Source organism: Sphaerodactylus townsendi, linkage group LG13 (genome assembly GCF_021028975.2).
Source record: "Sphaerodactylus townsendi isolate TG3544 linkage group LG13, MPM_Stown_v2.3, whole genome shotgun sequence".
Classification (NCBI taxonomy): Eukaryota; Metazoa; Chordata; class Lepidosauria; order Squamata; family Sphaerodactylidae; genus Sphaerodactylus; species Sphaerodactylus townsendi.
The window spans coordinates 49,684,546-49,712,052 of record NC_059437.1 but is presented as its reverse complement, the minus strand read 5'-3'; the positions used below and the strand labels follow the sequence as shown (position 1 = coordinate 49,712,052).

At 48.3% G+C, this 27,507-nt stretch overlaps 1 protein-coding gene across 1 annotated transcript in view; it reads left to right on the top strand.

The window, feature by feature from the left end:
* ADGRD1 (adhesion G protein-coupled receptor D1) overlaps nucleotides 1-27,507 on the top strand; it is a 296,498-nt gene that overhangs the window by 22,182 nt on the left and 246,809 nt on the right. The window contains 5 exon segments of the mRNA XM_048515018.1: nucleotides 1,650-1,805; nucleotides 9,911-9,970; nucleotides 11,238-11,346; nucleotides 14,136-14,246; nucleotides 24,496-24,571. Of these exon segments, the coding sequence (XP_048370975.1) occupies nucleotides 1,650-1,805; nucleotides 9,911-9,970; nucleotides 11,238-11,346; nucleotides 14,136-14,246; nucleotides 24,496-24,571 (512 nt within the window).

The following is a 27,507-nucleotide window of genomic DNA, read 5'->3' as shown; positions in this document are numbered from 1 at the left end:
GAATGTCAAGGCTAGCCAAGGATGGAAATAAATAAATGCAGCAATACATACTTAAGCTTTGGCTGTTTCTGCACAGCACAAATGAAACATTTTAAGGCAGGAAAATAAAATATCTGCAGTAGTTCCGCACAGCTTTTAGCCCAAGACATTTTGGAAATGTTTTATTTAATCCTCAGATAATTTTACTTGGATCTGCTAAACTAGCGATCTTTTCCCCCAAAACATTTCACAAACATTTCCTGCTTGTTGTGTGGAGACCAGGAAACATTTTATTTTTCCTGCCCAATTTTGAAACTCTCACTTTTGTTTCTCTGCTGCCCGCCATTTTCTGCTACTTCAGTGATCCTCTGCGCTGTCCACCATTTGCTGAAGTTTCCTATGGACGTTTTGTCATCTGGCAAGTTTTGTCAATGTTTGCCATTTCCGTCGATGCTGTGCATTAATAAACTCATTTTTGCCTGCCACGAATCTGCCATTTTTCATTTTTTAAAATTTTGTGTGAGGTAGTTTCAATTCTACATAGTTACGACATCCGAATCAGTAAGTCTCCGGATATCAAGACTCCATTGCTTCGAAGATACATCTTTGTGTGTCTGTGTGTTTTGTAAAAAGAACCATTTTCAACTGAAACACTTTATTCTTCTGAGCTATGTGCACAAAATCCCACAAAAATGATTCTTTCCAAAATGTTTTGGGCAGAAACAGCCTTTGTTTCAGTTGTCAATGCTTTTTCAGGACTTAAGCCAAAGGTTCCATGGAAAAGATGGCGTCTTCTAAAGAGGGATTTGGAGAGGCTGAAATAGCTCTGCATAGGCAGTTTGAGCAAGAATTGTAGCCCTATAGACACGGGCTTTAGAAGAAGAAGAAGAAGAGTTTGGATTTATATCCCCCCTTTCTCTCCTGTAGGAGACTCAAAGGGGCTTACAATCTCCTTGCCCTTCCCCCCTCACAACAAACACCCTGCGAGGTAGGTGGGGCTGAGAGAGCTCTGAAAAGCTGTGACTAGCCCAAGGTCACCCAGCTGGCGTGTGTGGGAGTGCACAGGCTAATCTGAATTCCCCAGATAAGCCTCCACAGCTCAAGCTGCAGATCTGGGAATCAAACCCGGTTCCTCCAGATTAGAGTACACCTGCTCTTAACCACTGCGCCACTGCTGCTCACTTTAAAGGAATAAGAGTACTGTGGGCAGTTTGTCAGGGTCATACAACTGAAGGTGCAAATGTTATTGGCAAGAAGGTGACAGGAGATAAGTACAGTGTGGAAGGCTTTCAGAAGTGAGAACTTGTGTATGGAAAGGGATTCAATGGCAAAATTTGTGCATTGCTCAGAAATCTGTGCATTGCTCAGATGCAATGTCCTTCTTCAACCCCTCCCCCTTCCTCGGGTTTGAAGAAGGACATTACATCTGAACAATGAGGGGCAAGTTATTTTATCTGTGGAATTGAGGTGTGACAAGGGAAGGCTAGGGACCACGAGGCTGCAGTAGTCCAGGCAGAAGCTGACCTGTGAAATATACTGGGTTATGCAGTTAAAGCATTGCCAAGTTTATCAGAACAAGACACTTGCCTCCTGCCCTTGTTGAGCACATTTTGGCATTTATTGTGTTGACCGTTGATGTGCAAAGGTGAGATACTATATCGATCTTCCAGCTGTCCAGGAATGCCTACCAAACCATCATAATGAACCTCACAGAGGAGAGAGGAAACTTCCACACTCCCGGTGCCATGATGGCCTACTTGGAAAACATTTCCCTCACGTTACCCAATGAATCACTCTCAGCAGAGACCGCATTTAATCTTACTGAGGTAAATTTACTTTTATTTGTTAGTTCAGATACTGAGGGATATTTCCTTCACCTGTTACTTGATTTATGGAGGGATGCTGGTCAATTTACTGAGGTATATTTTCTTCATCTGTTATTGCATTTACAGTGCAACCCTAAGCAGAGTTACACTCTTCAAAATCCATTGATTTCAAATGGTCTTAGAAGGGCTTAAGTCTGCTTAGGACTGGCCTGTTACTCAGGAACGTTAATCTGTTTGCTGAAGTAAATTTTCTTCATCTGTCACTGAATTTACAAAAAAAATTCGTTTTCTGAGGTCAATTTCCTTCATCTATTACTTGGTTTTCTGAGGAACGTTAGTCAATTTACTGCAGTAAAGTTCTTTAGTCAATTCGCTGAAGGAAATTTCCTTCATCAGTCAATATATTGAGGTAAATATTTTTCATATATTGCTTAAATATATATTAGTAGATGAATGGTTGTTGGAAGAACTGGCTGAGCAGGTTGGGGGATGAAGAAAAAAAGGGTGCTAAAAGGAGGGAAGAGATTTCCTTTTGAAAGAGGCTGGTTGTGCACTTCCCACGAGGCCAGAGAGAATTTGCTATGGAGTCTTTTGTTTCAGGGCATGTTTGGCATTATTACCCACTGCCCTGTTTGCTGCAAGTTTGGCATTGTTGCAGCATGTTTGCATTATTTGCAAGTTTGCAGCATGTTTGGCATTATTACCCAGTGCCCTGTTTGCAGAAGAATCAGTAGTTGCAGGCATTACCCATCGGCTAGCTTTTTGTGTCCACAATCTCTGCTTGTTTTTGCAGGTTCTCTATCGTGCATGCGTGCGTTAATTTTTAATTTAATTTAATCTTAGAATTCTCATACTGACATATCAAACATTGCTATAAAACTATGGCCCTTTCTGCACGGGTGGTTTATGGTGGCCTGGGGACGGCAAAAACGCCATCCCCAGGGAGCCATTCGCACAGGGGGTGCAGCTGCTTCGCAGCCGCGCCGCCCTCGCGCCGCCCGACCGGCGTGAAGCCGTTGTTTCCCATTGTTTCCCATTGTTGGGAAACGGCGGCTTGGAGCTTCCAGGCACCTTCCCTCCCCCCCGACCGGGCGACTCACCTGTCCTGCGGCCCTCCGGTGCGTCGCCGAGGCCTGGGAACACGCCCCCTTTGCCCTGCGACCCTGGAGCGGTCGCGCAGGGCAGGGGGCGTGTCCCCTGGCCTCGGTGATGTGCCGAAGGGCTGCAGGACAGGTGAGTCACTCTGACGACGGCGCAGCTCTGCGCTGTCGTCCCTGCCAATTCTGGGACCGTCCATGCGAACGGTCCCAGAGGGGTCGGGTCGGCGTGGATTGCGCCGACCCGACCACTTCCGCCTCCGTGCAGAAACGGCCTATGACAGAAAAGTCTCAAAGACAACATCTGCACGCTTTACCCGATGGCTGATTGTCTTGCGTGGTGGGAAGTGATGGGGATGTAATGGCAGTGCTCAAATTGCAAAAGGGCAGTGTGAACCACCTTTTGCTGAGCTCCCTCTCTGGACGTGCTGATAATACCAAGCGTCAAGATCAATGACCTTTTCTTGGTGTGGTCTCGTGTGGAAAACTAGGAGGGCTGGAGATGTCCCAGTCTGTTGATCAGTGAGAAGGAACAGGGACAATGGGGGACAGTGCCTGGGTAAATTGGATGTTTGGAGGGATCAACTCATGTTATTATTTTTACATCAAGATATTGATATGTCAATGTGAGAAATTTAATTTTTTTAAAAAAAGATCAGGAGGGGGTAGGTCACAGGAAATAAAAATGACCCAACAGGACAAGAAGCGGGAAGGAGTTGGTGACAGAGTGGGGGGCAAAGGGGAAGGCATGGAAAATAGCATGGGGAGTGGGAGAGGTGGGGCTAGGCAGTCTAGCTGGCTGGCAGCTAAGGGAAGATGTCCGAGGCAAAGCTGCCCTCATCGCTCTGGCTGCAAAGAAAATTGAAATCGTGCTACAAGTGGCCTCAGAGAGAATGGAAAGTGAAAATGGAGCTTGAAGAAATACGTCTGTGCAAGAAATCTTGCTGCAACTGACATTTGCCCCCATCGTGCAGCAGACACGTAATTGGCCCGAAGGAGGGTTTTTTGTAGAACATGTAAGAAGGGGTTCTTGTTTTCAGGCTGCCTGCTAGTACACCACAGATTATTTAATGGTGGAACTCAGGGGCAGGTGAGCTAGTAACATTTTTTTTGTCTTATTAATATCTGTGGCTTTACATGCAGGGTTTTTATACTTCCTGCTCCTGTGTGAGCACAGAGGTTAAAAACATTCTCTTTTGGGGACGGTAGCACATGACGTTTGTGTTTGTTTGTTCCAATAACCATTTCCAGAGAGTTATCCTGTTCCACATTGTAAAATCTAATCTGTCTATTTTGGCCTTTATCCAAATTGGTTTGCTAATCATGCAAAACATGCACGTTAATTATTACTGATTATTTTGTGCCTGTTTCTAGTGGCAACTACCATCCAAAAACTGGGGAGTACGTGTTTTAAAATGTGGATATTGTTAAAACTCCATCTTGTAAAACTGTGTTTTGATCCGACCTGGATGGCCCAGACCAGGGGTCTGCAACCTGCGGATCTCCAGATGTTCATGGACTACGAATCCCATCAGCCCCTGCCAGCATGGCCAATTGGGAATTGTAGTCCATGAACATCTGGAGAGCCGCAGGTTGCAGACCCCTGGCCCAGACTAATACAGTCTCATCAAATCTCGGAAACTAAGCAGGGTCAGCACTGGATGGGAGGCTGTGAAAAAAGGTTACCCAAAGCCGAGTGCCTTACCAGTAACATACCAAAATTAGGGTGCTTTATCCAGATACTATCAAACAGCCGAGATTTTAAAATGTTATTAAATGGACAGAAAAGGAAATGCTAAAATCAGCTCTCTCTCAGCTCTAGACATTCCCAAGTATAAAAAACAATACAATACGAGGCTATTCAGCCTAAGGCAGAAGAATCCTTATGAATGAATCTTTTTAGAATGAATTCTCTTTAGAATGGATTCTCGAAAATGGTGTCAGGGGTTTTATAGAATTAGCTCATCTAGATCATTTGATCAGTAATTAACCAACTGGGTGTCAACAGAGACGATGAGAGAGATAACGCCCATTGGAGCATTCTTGGCAATTAAGACCTATCTGTCTGGTTTAGAATGTGGCCTTGTAAAAGCCAATTCCTTATCTAAAGAATAATACTGCCTAAACACAAACACAGTTTACAACTTTAATGAGGGCCAAATGGTTGCATTGTAAACCACCTCCCCAAGACCAAATGGTTGCCTCATAAAAGACCCAATATACAAGATAAATGATCTCTAAGTAAATTTAAAGGAATATATACACTTTCTTCACCAAGGCCACCTAGGGGTTGCTACGTAGAGGGAGAATATCACAAGCCACCTGTGAATGACTTTGGCCTTAAAAACCCAGGAGGTCACCATACATCGGTTGCAACTTGACGGCACTTTCTACCCCCACTTTGTGCCTGTTCTTGGTGCCAGTTACTATCCCTATGCTGAGGATATATCTTTTAAAATGTGGATATTGCTAAAACTCCATCTTATACAACTGTATTGTATTCCCTACGCCCTTGAGACCTTTAGTTGAGAAACAGGTTTAGAAATATTTTATATAGATAAATAAAAGACTGGAGCTTATCTATGAAGAGATTTGCAGCTTGGGGTGGTCCGCTCTGAAGAGGCAGAAGGGAGTGATTTTTGTTCTTTCTCACGGGGCCCTTGTGCTTCTGGGATCACGGGTCAGACGGGGCTGCGAACGAACCCAGCAAATCTCCTGGATCTTTTTTTCTTTTCTGCCACTCAGGCAGAATTTCCGCTGACTTGTATTTTTCAGTCTCAGCCCCATCATCTCACTGTGCCAAACGCCTCCCGTGTTTTGTCCTTCCTCTGCTTTGTGTTTTATGATCAACACATTTTGCCCACAGGGTTTGAGCCAGCCGGAGGTGGAGAAGTTGCTCTCTGCTAACAAAACTCTGGCTTTGATTGCTGTGGCAGGCAGATTATTCCTTTTTTAAACGCTGGCCCGAAAGAGCATTGTTCCGACCGTAATCAGTCGTGATTTTGACAGTGGTTCGGATGCTAAAGCCAGAAATAACAGCGGCAGAGGTGGGTCTGGAGGTTACGTGCTCAGGCAAAAGAGGAACAGAATCTTTTCCCCCCAGAATCTTTTTGTGTGCGCCGTAAGTGTCTTCTGAATTTCAAGATGATACGTTTTATTATTTTTTTAAAAAAACATTTTAATGCCCCTTTCCACCCATTCATGGTCCTCATGGTGGCATGCAGCAACAAAAATTAAAACATTTGAACACTCAAGAACATCATTTAAATATTATAAAATAATGGTGGGTGCAATGATCGCAAAAGGCAAGTTTATTTATTTATTTATTTATTTATTTATTTAGTAGGTTTCTATACCGCCCCATCCCTGAAGGGCTCTGGGTGGTGTACAACATAAAATTCATACAATGTCAAGTAAAGGAGCAATCATGCGAAACACAGTACACAGTTAACGTCGCTCCATCCAGTTAATAATCACTAAAATACACTAAAATTCCATTTAAACAGCGGTTAATACAATCAAATGATTAAATAATTAAATAATTAAATAATTAAATAATTAAGAGGCGTCCAGAAAACCCACCTTTAAAACCTTCCCCAAAATGGGAGAGCAGCGGCCCCCTCAATATGAGGGTTACCCTGATGTAAACAGTACAGGGAGCAGGGAGGGTCACCAATCAGCGGCTGGACACTCCAAAGGACCGGTGGAACAGCACGGTCTTACAGGCCCCGCGGAACTCACCGAGATCCTGCAGGGCCCGGACAGCTAATAGCCTTCAGATGCACTAAATGTGCTGTTTTAACAAAGTGCCTTGCTTTAATTCATCACTGAAGTTCTTTCTTTCTGTGAGATAGGGTATAGTAGGCTGGAAAGGGAACCTCCCGAAAGGGATAAAAGGGCGGCAGGGGAATGCCAGAGCAGTTGGTGTGCAAGCAGGAAAAGGCGGAAGAGGTTTTGATGTGTGGAGCCTGGACTGGGGTGATGTTAATTGCCTGAGTATGTAAAGAGTATGTAAACAGAAGTCAGAGTCATGTCTTCATTGATCCTGAAGGTAGCCCGGCTCCTATGTAGCCAAGGTGGCCTACCTTGCAGGGATGGCAGGCAAAGGGGGCACTCGCAGATAAAAAGGGGTGGCATTTTGGTAAAACAAAATGTGTTCAAAGCTTTGCCTTGCCATGAATCTTCCCAATTAAACTTTGGCCAGCCTCTGTGTTTCAGCCTCAGCTATCTCACAGGTCTTGGTCGTGGCCTATCTTATCCAGCATTCTTTTTTTTTCACATGGGGGCCAATCAGTTGTCCTGAAGAGCCAACAAACAGGGTATTGGGGTCAGGTCTTCTGTTGCCACCTAGCACTGGTTCTGTGGCCATCTTGTATTAGAACAGGGAGAATAATTCCAGGTAAATCATAGTGGAGAGAACATGGATCCTAAAGTATTTATTGGCTTCTGTTGTGATTATCATCTGTTATCAACTTGTCATCAAGCTTCATGTGATAATTTCGTGGCCAGAAGGTTCCAGTTGCTATGTTTGGCAACTATAGTCAAGAGAATCTCGGGTATTTATTTATTTACATTGTTTATAATCTGCCTTATTCACTTGGACTCGATGCAGATTACACAAAGTGAGTCAACACAATCCACCAGATAGGACATTCAGTAAACAATGAAATAGGATCTGAATTGTAGAACTAACCAGAAGTTTAAAAATAACTGAAGCAAAGCGTAAATATTAACACGACGCATTAACATTCCATACTAGGATCCCGGTTTCGACAAGCTTACAGCAATATAGGCTGCAATCCCTAATAATTTATCCAAGTAATTCTGTGAATCATTTAGTACAGTGCAACTCTATTGCCTGTGTAGAAAAGTCCTTTGAATAGTGTTGCCATCCTCCAGGTTGTGGCTGGAGACCACCTGGGATAGCAACTGACCTCCAAGCAATAGTCCCTCTAACCATTCCCCATGACTATGCAGAAGTTCCCTACCAGTGAGTGGAACTGAGCCACTTGCGAGAGCTTCCCCTGCTGGGCAGTAGCCCAAACCTTTAAGGCCCTTACACAGCCTGAGACCCTCATACCTTAATGAACGTCACCCCCCCAATGTCCCTACTCGGCCTCTGCGATCTGCAGAGGCAAACTTGGTGGTGGTTCCTGGTCCCTCAATGATGCAACTAGCCTCTACCCGGGCCAGAGCTTTTACTGACCTGGCCCCTGTCTGGTGGAACACTCTCCCTCTGGCCATCAGGGCCCTGCGGGACCTTGGACAGCTCCATAGGAGCTGTAAAACAGAGTTGTTCCACCGGGCCTTTGGGGAGGCTGGTCGCTGATTGCCTCCCCTGCTAACCCCCACATATCACCATAACTGGCTGTCGCTGTATTGTGCCCAGCCCCCTCCTGGGGACAGAATATGCCATCTGATGTTAGGTTTCTTTATTTTGGTTTGATGTGGTATTTACTTTTTTAACTATCTCGTTTTTAATTGTTCAATTGTATTATATCTTTTTAATGGTTTTACTTTCTGTACACCGCCCAGAGCCCTTCTGGGGTGGGCAGCATAACAAACCTAATAAATAAATAAATAGTAAATATAAATCTGGGCGGCACCAGTATGGTGACTTCACAGCTGTGTGGCCACGTGGCTAACCGGGACATTGCCTCCGAGTGACAGAGATCAGTTCACCTGGAGAAAATGGCCAATTGCGAAAGTGGAGTGTATGCAGTGACAACGGGAGGGGAAACTGCGCCCCCCCCTTGTCACCATCCTGGAAAATGGGGGGGGGGTGAGTGTGGTTGCCAGCTCCAGGGTGGGGAATACTTGGTATTATTCTCTGGTATTATTCTCCACAGAGGTCCTTCCAGTGGTGTAGTGCCCACGGGATGGGAGGGGGTGACACCCCAGGCAGAGTTGTGGCAGAGGCGTGGCCAGGCTGTGGAGGAGGTGTGGAGGGGGGTGTTCTGGGTCTTTCTGGGGGCGTTCTGTGGCAAGGCGGGAGCAGGTAGCACCGTGGAGGGGCACAGGGCGCACGCGCGCCCTGGGCACAGTTTCCCCTCACTCTGCCTCTGGGTCCTTCCCCTGGCTGCACCCCCAAATCTCCTGAGATTTCTTAACCTGGAGTTGGCAACCTTATCTTGAACAAAAACATAGACAAGCCAGAAGTGACACAACACACCAACCTTGCAACTTTCTAGACTTTCTAGACATCTTTCCCCAACGTAACTCTCCCTGGCTATTGCCCTCAGACACTCCGGGCATTTGCCAAGGCAGAGCTGGTAACACAAGACTGTTAATAGCAGCAAAAAGGGAAAAGAAAACCCAGGAAAAATGGGGGCAAAAAGAAGAAAAAGCACAGCATGGAAGGAGAGGTTGGCTGGATTGCTGATGCATGCTGCTAAACTTCCTACTGCAGGGGGACTATCATGTACTGTTGACATATTCTCAATGTAGTTATCCAAAAACAGACCTCTGTCCAGTGGTGGGATCAAAAATTTTAATAACAGGTTCCAATGGTGGTGGGATTCAAACAGTGGCGCCGCAGCACACACGCACCTCCAGTCCCTATTGGGCAGGGAGGTTGCTTTAGTAACCCCTTCTCGGCACTCAGAAAAAATTAGTAACCACTTCTAGAGAAGTGGTGAGAACTGGTTGGATCCCACCTCTGCCTCTGTCTCTCGATAAACACAAACACAGAATTCCATTGCAGGTATTTTTCTCCCAGCTTCGGCCATTTTTGCTCTGTGTTTATCTCAACATTTTGATAAGAGGAATGAATGAGAGTGCAAATGGAACATTATTGAGATGCTAGCATCAATAAATACTCAATTACTTGGGAATAATACCACATAATATCTAGCTTCGGGCAATGCTGTCTCCCTGTGATAGGCATGAATATGTGTCTGTTATTTTAGAATGTCTGGACATGCAGTCTAATGAAGCCCTTGCTTAGATTGCTGTGTGCTAGAAGAGCGGTCGTGTCATGGAATAATTTGGGTATTCTTTATTTTATAGGCTTTCTTCCAAATGGTGTATGCTGTGCTTTCTTTACCCAGCTGGGCTGATAACACGGAGGTAATGTCTGTGGGCCAAATGCATGTTGAGAAACAAATATGTGTCCCTGAAACCCAGCTGGTCTATTTCTCCCCTGAGAGAAAACTACTTTGGAAAGGTCTTGGTTTTTATACCCTGTTCCACATAAAGATGTTAGTAGAATATATACTCCTCTGCCATGGACCTTCTTTGTTGTAAAATGCTCCATCTGGGTCCTAGTGCTTACCTAGACCTGGTCCCACACACGTTTGGAAGTTTGATGGTAGTGGTTCAATGAACTATAAATGTTCTTGTATCAAAGTACCATGTTCAATAATGCACAATAATGGTTTTGACAAAGGCAGTGCATAAAAATGAAGAACTGTCATATTCATTTGGGACTATATTCTAACGTGGAAACATGCAACTTTCTCAACCGCTGCACCTCAACTGGCCGTACTAGCACCTTTATGTGGGACAGAGTATAGGGGCATAGCAACAGAAGTTACTTAATCTTTTCCCTACCCACTATTTCTCTGTCTAAACTTCCTTGCAGATGCTCCCCTCCCCTCACAGGCTTCTACAAAGTTCAGCCCTAGAAATTTTTTATCTCCAAAAAGGCTTATTTGGGCAGAGTTGACAGCAAGAGAGAAACAGCAGGGGAAAAATGTAGGAGTGAGGAAACAAATCTGGTTCACCAGAAAAGAGTTCATCTGCTCATGTGGCGGAGTGGGGAATGAAACCTGGTTCTCCAGATTAGAGTCCACCTCCTCTTAACCACTACACCACACTGGCTCGCTTCCTTCCAGTGCCTCGTGCATGCAAAGGAAGCTGTTGGTCTTTGTTCTATTTCACAGCAGCGCCATCATAACAGGTGTTCAGAGGGTGGTACTGCAGGTTTTAATGTCTATATTTTTATACTGTTTTTAGTTTATTGTATTGTCTTGTTATGTGCATATGCGCCCTTTGGGAGATTGGCAGGACAGAAATGTAATATATAAATAAATAAAAAATAAACCGAGCAGGGATCAGTTACATGGGGAGCCAATAGTGTCTTATCTGGAAAGCTGATAACTGGCCCAGTTCCTTAGCCTGAGCAACCTGTCATTCAGGTGAAGGTTGGGCTGCCTCTTGCTTATACAGCCACTGAGCCACATGCTGGCAGCCCAAAGACCAGAGCTCTGAATCCTTCAATAAACAGGAATACTTCATTGCTCAGGCATGCACCCTGCTTTAGAGATTGGATTCTTTTGCTGCTTGATTTTCTCATCATACTGTCCTTGGGTTTTTGTTTTTGTTTACTTTCCAGGTGGCACCTATTGCTGGGTCTTTGGTGGAAACAGTTGATAGCATGATGTCACACATGGCCCGCAATCTGGCAGAAAGCGTAGCTTTTCAAGGAAACTCGTCAGTTGCAGGTGACGTTTGTTTTGATGTCACACATGGCAGATGTTGTTTATTTTGATGTCTCACATGGCAGGTGACATTTATTTTGATGTCCCACTTGACGTTTATTTTGATATCACACAGTGTGATGTCACACATGACCCGCAATCTGGGAGGGATGTAGCTTTATAAGAAGCTTGGTCAGTAGCAAGTGACGTTTGTTTTCAAGCCCCAGTTCTTGCCTCGAAACCGGAGTCTAGATAATGGCTTCTCTGTCTGAAATGTTGACAGAGATAATTTTTTCTCTCTTTCTCACAATACTAGAACCAGGGGGCATTCATTGAAAATGCTGGGGGGAAGAATCCTTTTCTCCAGTTGAGTTGAAGCCTGGAGATCAGCCAGCACCTCGTGGCCCCACTACTGCTCAAATCTTTGGTACATTTTGAATTTTGCAGAACAGTCGTGTTTTTTTCTAGTATATCTTCAACCCAAATTGCTGCCTTTTTATTTCACAAAGATGCTCATGCATAATCCAGCAACAGCAATAAACAATTGCCTTGGAGTCAAGTGTGATTGTTCCAGCATTCTCAGAAGTCTCAGACAAGGCCCCTTGCCCACATGCAAGAATAGTGCTCTTTCAATCCACTTTGCAGTGCACTTTGCAGATGGATTTTACTGTGCGGGGGAACAGCAAAATCCACTTGCAAACAGTTGTGAAAGTGGATTGAAAGTGCATTATTCTTGCATGTGCAGAAGGGGCCTCAATTCCAGTTTCCCCTTTTCTGCTCTGATCTGTGCAATCTGTAGATCAGTTGTAATCACGGGACATCCCTGGGCCACATCTGGAAATCGGCAACTTTATTGGGGTGAAAACGGAGCACTTATGCTTAGGACATTTGCCTTCTGCCTCTGCCCAAAGCCATCATCTCTACCAGTTTAGCCCAGTCAACAGGTGTTGCTGTATTTGGTAAAACTTATCTCTCAGGGAGGGATTGGGGGTGGGGGGGAGAAACATAACAAAGCATTTCAGCAAGAGGCCTTAATTAAAAATTGTGATGGATTTTAAAGGTGAGGAGTTATGGGAGCAAACGTGGCTGAAAAGCGGGGTATAAATGCGCTTTAAAAACCCACTACTCACTTTAAGAGGTTCTGAAGGCTCATAGAATTAATTAAACCTCGCATAACCTAAATTAAAATCATGCATAAATTTAGTCATGGCGGGCCGGCACGGATTGGTCTGTCAGCAGTTCAGCGTGCGCGTTCAGCCTCATCATCATATTTTATTTAGGCTGTGATTAAAGTGACTAAGTGCTGCACAAAAGTAATTAAAAACACAAACCTGTGCATGCAGGCTTATGATCTGAAAAATTGCCGGCCATCCCACTGGGTTACGTGATTTCACCTGGCATAGCCTTTGCAGTTTCAAGCTTGGGCCAGAGTTGTGGAAAGTTTTGCTTTTAATATTTAAAACAAAGGCTAAAATGCTTGAGAAGAAAAATTCTGCACATTTTCCAGGGTTTCTGTACTTGTACAGAGGAATGGAATGCAGGAATCAGGGCTTTTTATAATTTGTGATACTCTGGGAATCTGGGAATGCATACGGGAACCTAGTAGCTGGTGTGAGATAGGTTTTGCCACCTTATTGTTTAATCACTGAAGTCACCTCATATACAAACCTGCTTGACTATACAAACCTGCTTGACTTCAGAGATCTTGTTCTGTCTTCATATTCAAGAGCAAGGTGGGTGAGCACCAGGAACAGGGCTTTTTAATTGCGAAGTCAACACTTGGCAACTTCCTTCCCGCAAACCTCAAGTATTCTGCACCCTGGAGCTGGCAACCACGCTTACCCCCTCTTCCCTGGGTTGATAGCTGGGGGGACCAGGCAACCCTAACTTCCACATGGGGCCTGATACCCCCCCCCCCCAATTTGCATCATTGTGCTAGATCATTTCCAAACCTGTAGTATTGCATTCATTGAAGTGGTCCTATGTATGTATCGCACATGAAAGTACCAGTTCATGTTGTCAGGGTCCACATGCAGTGGCCATGGAGCATACTGCAACAGATCGTGTGAAGGCAGAGGTGGGATCCAGCAGGTTCCCACAGGTTCCCGAGAGTAGGTTACTAATTATTTGTGTGTGCCGAGAGGGAGTTACTAATTGGTGATTTTGCCACGTGATTTTTGCCTTAGTTACACCCCTCCTCTCAGCAGTAGCGTGCAGCACTTGAAGCAGTCTAGCAGGAGGTGCACCGGTGTGTGTGGCAGCCTGTGCCTGCATGCATTCGTTTCCCGCCCAAGGACCGGCGCAGCAGCTGCGTCCTTGCCACAGCCCCGCCCAGGAATGCCCCGCCCCAGGAATGCCCAGCCATGCCCCCGTCGTGCCCCGCCCAGCCCCATTGGCGCTACGCCACAGTTTGAATCCCACCACCATGGGAACCTGTTACTAAAATTTTTGGATCCCACCACTATGTGAAGGGATGCTGAATGTCTAACCTAGGGCAGAAATGGCAAAAAATGGGTTCACCTCTCAGTTCTCCTTTTGTAGCTATCAATTAGGTGCTACAGGACTTGAATCTAGCCGTTATCTCTGTGCATGACGCAAAAGCACTTTGAGTAGGATACCTGTCTCTTTATCTGTGGTTTTTTGATGCATGGAGCCATAAATCTTTTCTTGCTCAGTTTTCTTTTAAGAAATTGTTTCAGCGTAAATCTTGAACAGGTTGCCATAGTCCTGGTGGGCAGGGTTAGATGCCTCCAAGTAGCAAATCTTACATATTACATATATCGTTTGTATTAAATATTTGCATTGTTACACAGATTATTCTTTCATCAAGAAGCCGCTTCAGCTTCTGAACGTGTCTCACTACCGCTTCCCGTTGCGAGGGCAGAGTTATATTTCAATCCCCGGTGAAGCTTTTCAAGTCCAAGGTAAGAGAATAATTTACCTGGGAAAAGGGGAAGGACTGAGAAATGTGACTGGGCAAGATTGCTGTTTTTTAAAAGCAGTGTTATTGGAACATTTGAAGTCAAACCATTGTTCTGCAAATCTCTTCTGGCCCCTTCCACACATGCAGAATAATGCACATTCAATCCACTTTCACAACTGTTTAAAAGTGGATTTTGCAATTCCGCCCAGTAAAATCCGGCTTCAAAGTGCATTGATGAAAGCGGATTGAAAATGCACTATTCTGCATGTGCGGAAGGGGCCTCAGTATCACTTTTGCTGACCAGCAGCAGCTGTCCAGAGACTTGGGCACAGACAGGCCTTTCCTGCTAAGTTACCATATATACTCACATATAAGTCGACTTTTTCAGCACATTTTTTGTGCTGAAAAAGCCCCCCTCGACTTATACACGAGTGAGGTTATTTTAAAAAATATTTTAGGGTTTTTACTTTGTCGGCTGCCAGGAAGCTCAGTTTTTAGGCTAGTGGCACCAAAATTTCAGGGATTTGTCAAGAGGCTCTCCTGATGATACCACCCAAGTTTGGTAAAGTTCAGTTCAGGGGGTCCAAAGTTATGGACTCCCAAAGAGGGTGCCCATCCCCCATTGTTTCCAATGGGAGCTAATAGTAGATGGGGCTACCCTTTTGAGAGTCCATAACTTTGGACCCCCTAAACCAAACTTCACCAAACCTGGGTGGTATCATCCGGAGGGTCTCCTAAAGATACTCTGAAATGTTGGTACTGCTAACATAAACATTCCTCCCCTGATCAAAAATCCAATTTTAAAGGATTTTAACACTTGTGTTTTAGCTTGGTTGCTGATTGAGCTAAGGTTTTTGTACTTTTAAAGTTATTGTTGAGACCATATTGTTTTTGTTGACCCTCTTTTCCACTTACAGAGCTAGTTTGCTGTTTTTCTTTGAAATAAATATTCAAAAACATTTAACCTACTGATGCCTCAATTAATGTAATTGTATTGGTATCTATTTTTATTTTTGAAATTTACCAGTAGCTGCTGCATTTCCCACCCTCGACTTGTACACGAGTCAATAAGTTTTCCCAGTTGTTTGTGGTAAAATTAGATGCCTCGACTTATATGTGGGTCGACTTATACTCGAGTATATACGGTAGATAAAACTCCAAGGGCAACTTAAAGTCTAAGAAACATTCATTTCACTGTCAGCCTCCATGAGTCACAGCACACTTCTTCAGATATGTAGAGAGGGTAATAAATGCCGTCCAAGACCCTTTAGCTGGAAATACCAGAATTAAACCTGGGGCCTTTGGCATGCAAAGAAACTGTGCCCTTTGTCAAAAACAGTCAGGTTCGCTTGTTTCCCTGGCAGGATGCTAACAGCTTAGGGAGGCTTGCCAGTTACCTGTTCCTTTTGCAGCTGTTTTCAAGATGGGAACTGACTGCCAACCACAAGTCCCACTGAGCTTACCTGAAACAGAGGGCTGTGTGTGTGTGTGTGTTGTATTTTATTGTTTGTATTTTTGTTTTTACTTTATTGGATTTCATATCCCACCCTCCTTGGCCAAGGCCTGGTCAGGGCAGCAAATGCACATAGTTGAATTACAATTACAAACAGTGTATGCAATAAAAAATTAATAATTCAAACATTCAAACATAAAAAACATACAAAAGCTATTCCAGATGACAATTAAAACTCATAAGATTCTCAATAGCCCGTAGCAAAAACAGCCTGTCCGTCTTCTTGTGTTTCCATTTTCAGGGCAGAGGATGGGAGGGGGAATAAGACTCGGGGACCAGCACAGTGTCATAGTATCACGGCCGCCTCAGAAATACGCCTGGAGGAACATTTAGGTTTTACAGGCCTTGTGGTTATTGCTGTAGATGGTGAGACTCCCTCGCTCAATAAGTACACCACAACGACAGGCTGGAAAGGAATGGGCCGCAGCCCGTTTATTAAACAACAAACATATAAACAAGAACTATTTACATCAGAGCTGGGCGGCAAACGGGTCGCACATCACATCCCAATGAATGGGAAACTGGCGGGAAGGGAAGCCCAGAGATCATACTCCTAAATGCTTCCACACTTCCCGCCCCTGCTGAGGAGACGGGCACCGGCTGAGCCCCAAGGCCGCCCCCAGCCCGTCTTCCTCCCGTGCTTGCTGGGGTGTCGGGCACCGGCTAAGCCCATGGCCGCCTAACGGCCCAACCCAACCCCACTCCCTGGGGTGTCGGGCAGCGGCCCGGCCTGCCGGCCTGCCAGCCTGCCCGCCCCACCCCCCGGCCCTCATAGGGCGCAAGCCTGGGAGCCCCAGCCGGAAGGCTCGTTCTCTCCCCAGATGTGCGACACCGTTGCAAACCCGCCACGAGCTGCCCACCCTTGCAGCTCACTGCCCAAGCTCCTCAAGCCTGAGCCTGTCTCTATCTTAACCACCGACGAAGGGTAAACTGAACTGACTGAAGCCACAAGTCCATGCCCCATTGGGACAGGCGGACGCCATCCGGCTGAAAAAGGTCCATGACGTCCCAGGTGATTTCGGTGTTATGCCACCGCTCCCCCGCCGGAAAGCACCACCTTGGGGGCCGCGTTATTGACGTTTCTGCAGGCCCTGTCCACTGCAGAGGGATCAACGCTCCGCTCCAATGGGCCCGCTGCACCATCTCGGACCAAACCAAGGTCATATTAGGCCGGTGCCTGGCAAAGCTCCTGAGCGTGGCGGCCACCGCAAAACGCAGGTCAAGGCCCGACCTGGCAGGGAGATCTTCCTCCCCAAGGTGGATGACCAGGAGGTCCGGTGTAGCAAGCTGAAAAATGTATTAAATGACCTTGGGCTCTAGCTTATGCCAAAGCATGTGCCCTGCCTTAACAAGGAAATTCTTACATGCGCCCCGAGTCCGAGATGCCGGCCCCATTCGGAATTGCAGGCGTAGTCCCCGACCCTGTTGACAAGGCCCTGCCCCACGACCCACACCTGCCGACAGACAGTCTGCGGCGTCCCTGGAGGCACTGAGGAGGCAATCAACAAGTCAGGTGTGGGCGAATATGCGCCCGAAAGGCCCCCGACCGCCACCTGCCCAAGTGCGGATATCCTCCGGGGCCCTGCCTTCGCTGCCGCGGCCGTGGCGGCCCCAATTCTGAACGAGTGCAGGCCGAACTCCGCGGCCGGTAGCCCGGCTTGAGCCAAGCATGCCCTGAACACCGCCAGCATTTGGAACCTGGTGAAGGGGGGGCCCATCCTCGTGCACCAAGAGCATGCCACCCACCCAAGGCCTGTGCCGTAGCCACAGATGGGGGAGGGGGCAGGTGGCATCGCCCGGTAGGGCTGGCATGGTGACCCAAGCCCCGCGGCCCTCTTGGTCGGTTTTTGAATGGGCCAGCCAAGCGTAGACCATGTCCCCCAACAGGACAAGGTGTTCCCTTTGCAGCGCGGTGCTGGAAGGTCGATCCCTGGTAGGGGCGACCAGTTCCCCAGGCCTGAAAGCCCCGTGGTGTGCCAGGTGGAAGGCGGCGGCGAAGAGCAAGCGCTCATAGCGCGAAGCGCACACCTGCCTTAGCACCCCAGTGACTGCCCTCAACACTTCCTTGGTGACTGGGCGCCTGAGGTCCCTCTGTCTGGTGCCCACCCGCCGCCACCCAGCCACTAGGCGGCGGACTACAAACGCCTTGGTGACATCAGGAAAACTGGAAACCTTGCAGTAGAAAGCGATGCCGCCAGGTGCACCCCCATGGTGCGCGGGTGCATCCCCTGCCCATGGAGCTGGACCAAATACTCGAGGAGGAGGCCAGTGTCCACCCCACCGCAGACCGGGCGGCCGGAGGACGCAGCGAAGCTCAGGAAATCGCGCACGGCTCCGTCATATTGCCTGCACGTGGCCGGTGCCAACGAGTTCAAAACACCTGTGATGACGTCTCGTTGCCAAGGCTCCAGAGGGACGCCGGCACTGTCGCCGGGAACGGCTCCGCCCCGGGGGCAGGCGCCGGAAACGATCCACCTGCTGGCGAGATAAGGCATCAGCAATCTCATTCTGCAAACCTGGAACAAAAGCGGCTTTGAAAGAGATGTTATGAGTGAGGCAGGTGAGAACCAAATTGCGAACCAGGCGCATGACCCGTGCCGATTTGCTCGACTGTCTGTTTACCACACGCACCACTGCCTGGTTGTCGCACCAGAAAAGCACCCGTTTGTTAAGCCAGAGGTTGTGCCAAATGTGCACCGCCACCAGGATGGGAAACAGCTCCAGAAAAGTGAGATCCCTGGTGATGCCCTGCGCATGCCACTCTGGGGGCCAAAGGCCCTGCGCCCACTGACCCCGGAAGAACACACCGAAACCAAAAGCCCCAGAGGCATCAGAGTGCACCTGCAGCTCCAGGCCAGGTTCCAAAGCTGATTGCCAAAGGGAGATGCCGTTGAAGTTTCGGATGAAGGACAACCAGACCTGTAGGTCTTCTTTCATGCCCCGGGAGACCCTGATGTGATGGTCAAGGGACTTGCAGGACCTCGCCAGCCGGGAGCAGAAGGCCCTGCCCGGGGCCACCACCCTGCAAGCAAAATTAAGGTGGCCGAGTAAGGACTGGACCAGGCGCACCCTGCATTTTCGGAGGAGGAGAACGGACTGGAGCAGGGCTGAAAGGGCTGTAAGCTTGTCAGCCGGGAGTGACGACGTGCCTAGGACCGTGTCCAGGTGAATGCCCAGGTAGCTGAGGGCAGTGGCGGGCCCCTCCGTCTTGTTGGGAGCCAAGGGGACCCCCAGCTCGGCGGCCAGGACCTGGAAAGCCTGAAGGGCCAGCTCACACTCCCGGGTGCCCTGCCTGCCGATAAACAAGAAATCATCAAGGTAATGGGTCACCAAACCGGAGGGCACCCGCTGCCTGAAAGCCCATTCAAGGAAAGTGCTGAAAGTCTCAAAGGCGGCACAGGCAAAGGAGCAGCCGATGGGCATGGCCTTGTCCACATACCAATTTCCTTGGAAGTGGATGCCCAGCAGCTCGAAGTCCACGGGGGAAATGGGCAGGAGCCGGAAGGCGGACTGAATGTCACACTTTGCTAGGGATGCCCCCGGACCCGCCTGCCTGATGCAGAGGATGGCTTCGTCCAGGGTGGCATAACGGACCGAACAAACCTCTGGGTCAATGAAATGATTCACGGAATCGCCCCGGGGGTGGGAGAGGTGTTGAATTAAGCGAAACTCCCCCGGGGCTTTCTTAGGCACGACGCCAATAGGGGAGACCCTGAGGTTGGGGAGAGGGGGGTGACTGAAAGGGCCAGCAATGCGGCCGGCCTGGATTTCCTTGCTGAGCTTATCAGCCACCACTCCAGGGAGATCGCGGACAGATTTTAGATTGCTGGCTTGGTAAGCCCTCCTTGGGCCTTGGTATGGGATGCGGAAGCCAGAAGAGAAACCATCCCCCAGCAGTGGCGGCGCAGCCCCCCCAGTCTGGGAATAACTCTGCAGCCACTCCAACGAAAGCACCCCATGAACGGGTGTAGGAGCCAGAGACTGCAGCTGAGCCGGGCACATCTCGGTGTTTTGCGGGGCGGTGAGGCACTGCCTGGCCACCGGCATCTTTGTTGGGAGGGGCCGGCTGGCGGGCTGGTAACCGGGTACCTCGCCCGAAAGGGAGGGCGTCCCGCCCTCACGCTTGGGACAGCTGATCGTCTGCTGTGGCTGCGGAACAAAAGGAGCAAGAGTGCTCAAATCTACATTTTTTGGCCGCTGGCTTAAGCTGCTTGTTAATTCCCAACACAACCCCTTAGCCTCCCTTACCCGCCCGGGTAGGCTCTGTACCGGGTTTTGTAAGAACAGGAGGATCCGCCACCCCTCCATGGCGGGCTGGACCACGACCATCCAGGTTTGGTGGTGGATGAGGTCCCAAGCGGAAAAGGCACTTGTGCGTAGGCGCTTCTTAGCATGGATGGCCTGCGAAGTCGTAAGCGATGGCCGCGAAGTTTCCCCAGCCAAGCGCCCGAGCCACGCCAGCACATGCGAGAGCCATGCTGTGAGCTGCCAGAGTGCCAGGCCGCAGGAGATACAGCTGCCCGAGGAGGGCCAGTAGAATTCGGTGAAGCCCTGCAGCCAGTTGTAAAAATTCCCGCCTTCGGCTGCCGTTGCCGGGTCACCTTCCGTTTTTTATGCGGCCTTCCCGCCCGACAACCCAACTCCCCCTCCTGCCACCCGGGGAACTTTTTAAAGAAGATGTCCACGTAATGCTTATCCATCCAGCGCCCGCTCCCGGAGCTTCCTGGGGAGAGTGGGACCCGGCGGTGCCGGATGCGTCCTGAGCGGGCCGGGGGGATGGCTGCTTCGCCTCGAAACGCCCTGCAGCTTTACCTGCAAGCCACGGTGGGAGAGCAGGCACTCTCTCCCCCCCCCCCGCCAAGCACCCAAAATTCCCCAATGATAGCCTGCTAAGGCGCCATCATCATCCCTCAGTTGAAAGCTCACCCGGCGACGAAGAGCTGGGGGGATCGCCTGGAGGAACAGAGGAGCAGCCCTGACGACCCGCTTCCTCCTCCTGCCCTGGCAGCCCCGAGGGGCCGACGGAACGCGATCCACTGATGTGGGCGTGCTAACCCGGTGGCTAAAGGTGCGAAGCTCCTCACGCTGCTCCGCTCGAAAGGCCCCGGCCGGCGCCCGCACCCGCGCCGCCGCCCGGCCCGGTGATGGGCTCAGGGCCCCCGACCCCCGAGGTGGGGCCCGACTTCGTCAACCAGCTCCGCCCGAGGAGACTTGTGAAGATGCAACAGAGTGTCCACCAGGAGTTGCGGACCAAGCGCAGGATCGGTGCATATATGGCCGACATGTTCGGGTCGAGGAAGATGCCGGGCCGGCACCCCAGGACCAGCGGGGAGGGCTCCTCTCCTGAGGGAGAGACTGTCCCCCCATGCCCGACCGGCCGTCCCCGCCACTGATGGGAGACAAGCCCGGAGCCAGCGGCACGCTGCCCTACGCCCGCTGCTCCGATTCGCCCAACAACCCGGGCCGTCGAATCCGGCGTCCCCGGGCCAGATCTGGAGCCCGGACTCCTGTTCAGCAGAGCACGCCGGGCTCTGCCCGATGGCACCGGCCGCCCTCTGCAGCAGGCTCCCTGCTCTTGGCCCTTTTCGGCCCACATGGCGGACTCGCGAGACCGGCCCAGAAAGAGGTGAAAGGAAGAGAAAAGGTTGAAGCGAGAGAAGCCGCAGGAGGGCCATTGAGGAAGAAGGAAAATCCAGCTAAGAAAGGAAAGGAAAGAAAAGGCCAGTCTCCTTCCAGGCCTTATGCGAGACGCCAAACACACGACCACGCCTTGCTGGTTCTCGCCGCCGGGAAGGGCGCGGACCGGGGAAGGCGTCTAGATATACCCAGGCTCCTCCCGCCTTTTTCAGTGGGAGCCAATCATTGCACCCGGTTCTGCAGCTTGCCGCCAGGCCATGCATGCCCCTTATCTTGCTGCGTTGCTCACCACGGCAGCAATGGCTGCCCCTGGTTATTCAGGTACATCTTATTATTTGAATAATGGTGCTGCAAAAAGCCATGTCAAATAGCTACATGTGACTCCTGAACCCCTGAGGTCCCTTCTGCGCATGCAGAATAACACACCTTGCATCTGCTTTAAATCCACTTTGCAGCTGGATTTTGCTGTGCGAAATAGCAAAATCCACTTTCAATCTATTGTGAAAGTGGAAGTGCATTATTCTGCATGTGCGGAACGGGCCTGAGTGAGTATGACAGGGCTAAATGATTAGACTCGGTATAATGCCATGTCATATGGCAATATCTACCCAAGGGTCCCCCACCTTTTTGACCCTGGGGCACATTTGGAATTCTGACACAGAATGGTAGACACAGCAACAAAATGGCTGCCACATAACAGCCACTGCAGGAAGTGGAATAAGCCACAAAAGTGATGGCCGCAGCTAAATTTTAGCAGCCCCCTGCAGATCCTGTGGTGGTGGCTGTTTCCAGAGCAACGTTTTAAAAAAATCTGCACAGCCAATCAAATCTCCAGTTGTCGGTCAGAAGCCTTGCAGGGCAAAATCCCTACTTGACCCCATCCGCTTCCTAAAAACACTTGGCTGCCATCCCAAAAAGTATCAGTGGGTGTATGGTACCACAGGCACCACGTTGGGGACCCCAATCTACACTACACAGATAAATTAGTTTAATCTGTGAACTTGAGTGGCCAGGAATCTTTAACAGAGAATTAACACCCTTGCAAGACCACACAGTGCCTAGGATCTTTTAGTATAGTGGTTCTCAGATTTTCCCTTAGTTCTACAAATATCTCCACAGTGCCCGTAAAAAATCCTTATTCAGAGCACGAATAAGGTAATAGCAATAAAATCCACACGCACTGTACATTTATTCAACATCCAGTTAAAACTCATTAGTTTAATTTATTCAACAAAATGGATTAACTTGATCCAGTGATATCAGCTTCTCAAAGCCTGGTAATCATTCTCCGAGAATCTTAGATACTACGTAGTAACTGCTTCGCTGTTCAGTAAATTCTTAATGCGGTGGATGGGCTTGATGAAGTGATACCAGTTTCTCAATTTCTGGTTAAAGGCCACTTAGCAGGAGTCTTAAATCATCACATTTAATAATCTGGAGTCGACTTCTTTGCTTGGGGAGAAGTTGGATGACCACATGTTTCCCCAGATGTGATGGTGGAAATGCATCACGGAACTTCTTGCCCTCTGTCTGTAGTGGAGGATAGCAATCAGGAATTTCAGGGAAACTTGAAAAATGGCAGCAACAAAAACCCACACAGTGACGACCATTTCTCAAATACGTTGTATGCTGGTCTGACCAAAGCTTTGCTGCTATATGGGCTAAAAATTCTGATAGTTTCCACCAGATTTCAACACTCTGCAGAAACTTGGAGTGGCATTTGCCAGCATGGTGCCATAGTTTGGTCAGTCATAAATAAGTAAACAACATGGTCAAAGGGGCCACTTTCCAGTGTTCCCTCTGCCTCTCCTTGACTCTTGGGAGCAGCAGTGGCGTAGGAGGTTAAGAGCTCGTGTATCTAATCTGGAGGAACCGGGTTTGATTCCCAGCTCTGCCGCCTGAGCTGTGGAGGCTTATCTGGGGAATTCAGATTAGCCTGTGCACTCCCACACACGCCAGCTGGGTGACCTGGGGCTAGTCACAGCTTCTCGGAGCTCTCTCAGCACCACCCACCTCACAGGGTGTTTGTTGTGAGGGGGGAAGGACAAGGAGATTGTAAGCCCCTTTGAGTCTGCAGGAGAGAAAGGGGGGGATATAAATCCAAACTCCTCCTCCTCCTCCTCCTCCTCCTCCTCCTCCTCCTCCTCCTCCTCCTCCTCCTCCTCCTCCTCCTCCTTCTTCTTCTTCTTACCACCCCCCTAGGCAGAGGCAGAACAAGGGGAAACTGCACCCTGGGAAACTGCATGTGCCCTGCGCCCCTGCTGCAGCGGCACCTGCCCCCGCCCCGGAACGCCCCAGCCATCCGTCCACCGCAGCTCTGCCCAAGCCGTTGCACCCTTGTCCCTGGAGTGCTACACTACTGCCCCTAGGTAATCCTCCCCTCCCAGGGAGTGGTACCACTTCATTAGTAGAACCCGTGTTGTAGAGCAGTTATGATATCAGACTAGGAGACCCAGGCTCAAATTCCCACCCTACCAAAGAAGCTTCCCGGGTGACCTTGGGCCAGCCACATACTCTCAGTCTAACCTACTTTACAGAGTTGTTGTGAAGATAAAATGGAGGACAATGTGAACTGTTTTGAGTTCCCCTTAGACAAAAAGTGAGGTACAAATGAACTAAACAAATACGTAAAACAAATAGGCAGCTAGTATATTTTGGCAGCCGAGATATAGCCTTTAAAGAATGGCTTTAACGTGTCGGGTAGGAAATACGTATGAACCTTTGTTTGCCCCATAGCTGCCTGCAGTCCCGTTGGTGCCAGGCTTTTACGATGGACAGAGTTAATAATTTAGCAGTTTAGCTTCATTACATTAACACGGAAGTGAAAAGTTCTCTCTGGCTCTCTCCCTGCTCCTCCTTTCCTGAAATGACTGCAAGGATTTCATATTTTTTTTTAGAAAAGCAATCAGACATCCCATTAGAGTGGACCTGTGAAGGGTTTACGGAGGCTAAGCCTGTCAATTTACAATGGGGTTTTAAATTGCGGGTTCTGTTTCTCTCCAAGCTGTAATACTGACATGTAAACAAAATGGCTTTTTCACTCCCACTTCTCTCTCTCTTTCTCTCTCTCCCCACCCCCCCATCTGCCCCCCACCCCCAGCTTGGATTACCATCGTGGGTCTTCTCTACCACACTATGCACCAGTATTTCCGCAGTATCAGACCTATGGAAACCAGGTAAGTGTCTCAAAGATATGTCATACTACCAGGTTTGTAAGATTATAACTCTGATGGAAGTTAGTATTTCAATTTATTTTTTAAAAAAATTGTTTGCCCCTCCCTTCTTAGAACACTTGAATAGCTTAAAGCATCATCACAAGACCAGTGTGGTATAGTGGATAAAATAGCATGCTAGGATCTGGGAAAACCAGGTTCAAATCCCCACTGGTGCCATGGAAGCTCGCTGGGGTGTTCATATACTCTCAGCCAGAGGTGGGATCCAGCAGGTTCTCACAGGTTCCCGAGAGTAGGTTACTAATCATTTGTGTGTGCCGGGAGGGGGTTACTAATTGGTGATTTTGCCACGTGATTTTTGCCTTAAGATTTACACCCTCCTCCTCCTCAAGCGAAGGTAGCACGCAGAACTTGAAGCAGTCTAGCAGGAGGTGCACCGGCGTGCGTGGCAGCCTGCGCCTGCGGGCATATAAATTTAAGCTCCTGCCCAAGGGCTAGCGCAGTGGCTGCGTCCTTGCCACAGCCCCGCCCAGCAATGCCCCGTCCCCAGAATGCCCGGCCACACCCCCGTCATGCCCCGCCCAGTCCCATTGGCGTTATGCCACAGTTTGAATCCCACCACCATGGGAACCTGTTACTAAAATTTTTGGATCCCACCACTGCTCTCAGCCCAGGCCTGACCCAGGATAGTCCAGGCTAGCCTGATCTCATCAGATAAGAGTCCGCTGCTCAAGTAGAGGGGTGGGGAATCAAACCCAGTTCTCCAGATTAGACTCCATCACTCTTAACCACTACACCATGCCAGTGTAGTCCAAAACTCTAGTCATTATACTAAATGGGATCTGTTTGTAAAGGTTGTAAATAGTGCCTTTCAGATAGCACAAAGCACTAAAACTGACATTGTAGGGTAATATGACATCCACTTTTCTTACGTGCCATCAGTTTATTTTTTATGCCAACAGCTCAGATAAGGCATGGAGACCTTTTAAAAATGTCCTGCCTTGCAGCAACCCGAGATAAAATAAAGGGAACTAAGAGCAACAAACCATTCAACGAGACAGCATCTTCTATCTGAAAACTTTTCCCAGCCTATAAATGTTTGGAAATTGTTACATTCCCCCCCTTCAGCCATTCAAAATGTATTCATTCATGTAATCACTGCTGAGATAAATTAATTTGGGTAGTGGCTGGTTCTTCCAGTCTCATTTTGACTAGCTGTGACCCGATGATGCGAAGTTGCTGGATTTCTCTTCAGAATTTAAACTGTGTTTTTATCCTTTGCCTTAATCATAAGGTGAAGTTCTGCTTTGGGGGTTTTGGGGGACCCTTCTGGGCTGTATGTTGCAGCTCCCCATTTGCTCTGAACCAAAGGGATTTCCTTGAGGATGTTTTTGGGCATGACTGGGGAAAAGAGGGACACCTTGTGGGAAATTCAGCCCCAATCTTTACTACTCTTTCTCTTTTGACAGAGGAAGTGATATGACAGTGGAGGGTCATGTTCTCCTGTCTTTGCATCATGTTCCTTAAGCATCTCTCTTGTGCACATGCATCCTGGTGTCACAGCCCTGTGGTCCCTTCTGCACATGCAGAATAATGCACTCAATTCACTTTCAAAATTGTTTACAAGTGGATTTTGCTATTCCGCATAGTAAAATCCAGCTGCAAAGTACATTGAAAGTGGATTGAAAGTGCATTATTCTGCATGTGCGGAAGGGGCCTTTGGGGCTTTATTACCAGCATCTGCCCACAGGTTTGCCAGTTCATATGTAGTTTGGCCCCATGATCAAGGTGGAAACCCTCTGCTGCGGTGAATGGCTTGGCAGCTCTGGACCCATCGAGAACTTGTGATTTAGTACTGTTGACAGTAAACTTGTGAGGTTCTGAGCACATGAGCTGAAAGGTTGCTTTCCTTTGATTTAAGACATTATGAGGACATTTAGCCCTAGAAAGTAGAGGGCATGGGTCCAATAATATGTAGCAAGGCCTTTTCCGTCATGGCCCCATCTTGCCTGCTTTTGGCAAGCAGTGTCCTTATCAGGCTACCCTGATTTTGATGGCCCAGGCTTACTTGATCACATCATATTTTAAGCAGGGTTGGCCCTGGTCAATATTTGGATGGTTGACCACTAAGGAAGTCCCAAGTTGCTATTCAAAAGCAGGCAATGCCAAACCACCTCTGAGTGTCTTTTGCCTTGAAAACCATACGGGGTCACCATAAGTCACCCGTGACTTGACGGCATATTCTACCATCTCCTTGCTCAGAGTAGATTATTGTTGACTGACATTGTGGGTCTATGACTACAGTTCTTTTACACTGCATTTTGATGCTATATAGCGGTTATTCTGTCTTGCAATCCTTTCCTGTTAGAAAGGGGTGGTGGTGTATAGATATAGGTGCCAGATAAATACATGAAGCAGTGTAAGAATGCTAGATCAAAAGCTGATGGATTTGATGCCACGCCCTTCTGCTTCCAAAAGCCAACTATCTGGATTGTGCCTTGGGGACATGGAATATTTCTCACCATAATGTAAAAGCAACAAGAGGCTGTAATTTATAGGTCATTGGCTGTTTAAGCTGCATTATCACAGTCATTTATCATGGGAGATAGGGATGGAATAATTACTTCCCACATATACACAGAGATAGTGGCTGAGATTTTTTTTCCCTAGTGACGGTGTCTTGATATTCTTCCAGTTTTGATTTTCACAGTATCTTGGACTTTATTTACATCAGACTCTATCCAGTTTAATTCCTGTGGGCAGGCAGAGGATTGGATGTACCAATGCTCATATGTGCTGCTGAATGAAAAGAAAAAAACAGATGCAGTGGAATGTGAATCGTCTGGTACAAGCCTCCAAACTCATGTACAATAATGGCAAAGTGTAGTGGGGAAACTAAGCTCTCTCCCTGCTCTCCGTGTAGCGGTTCAAGTGAAGCT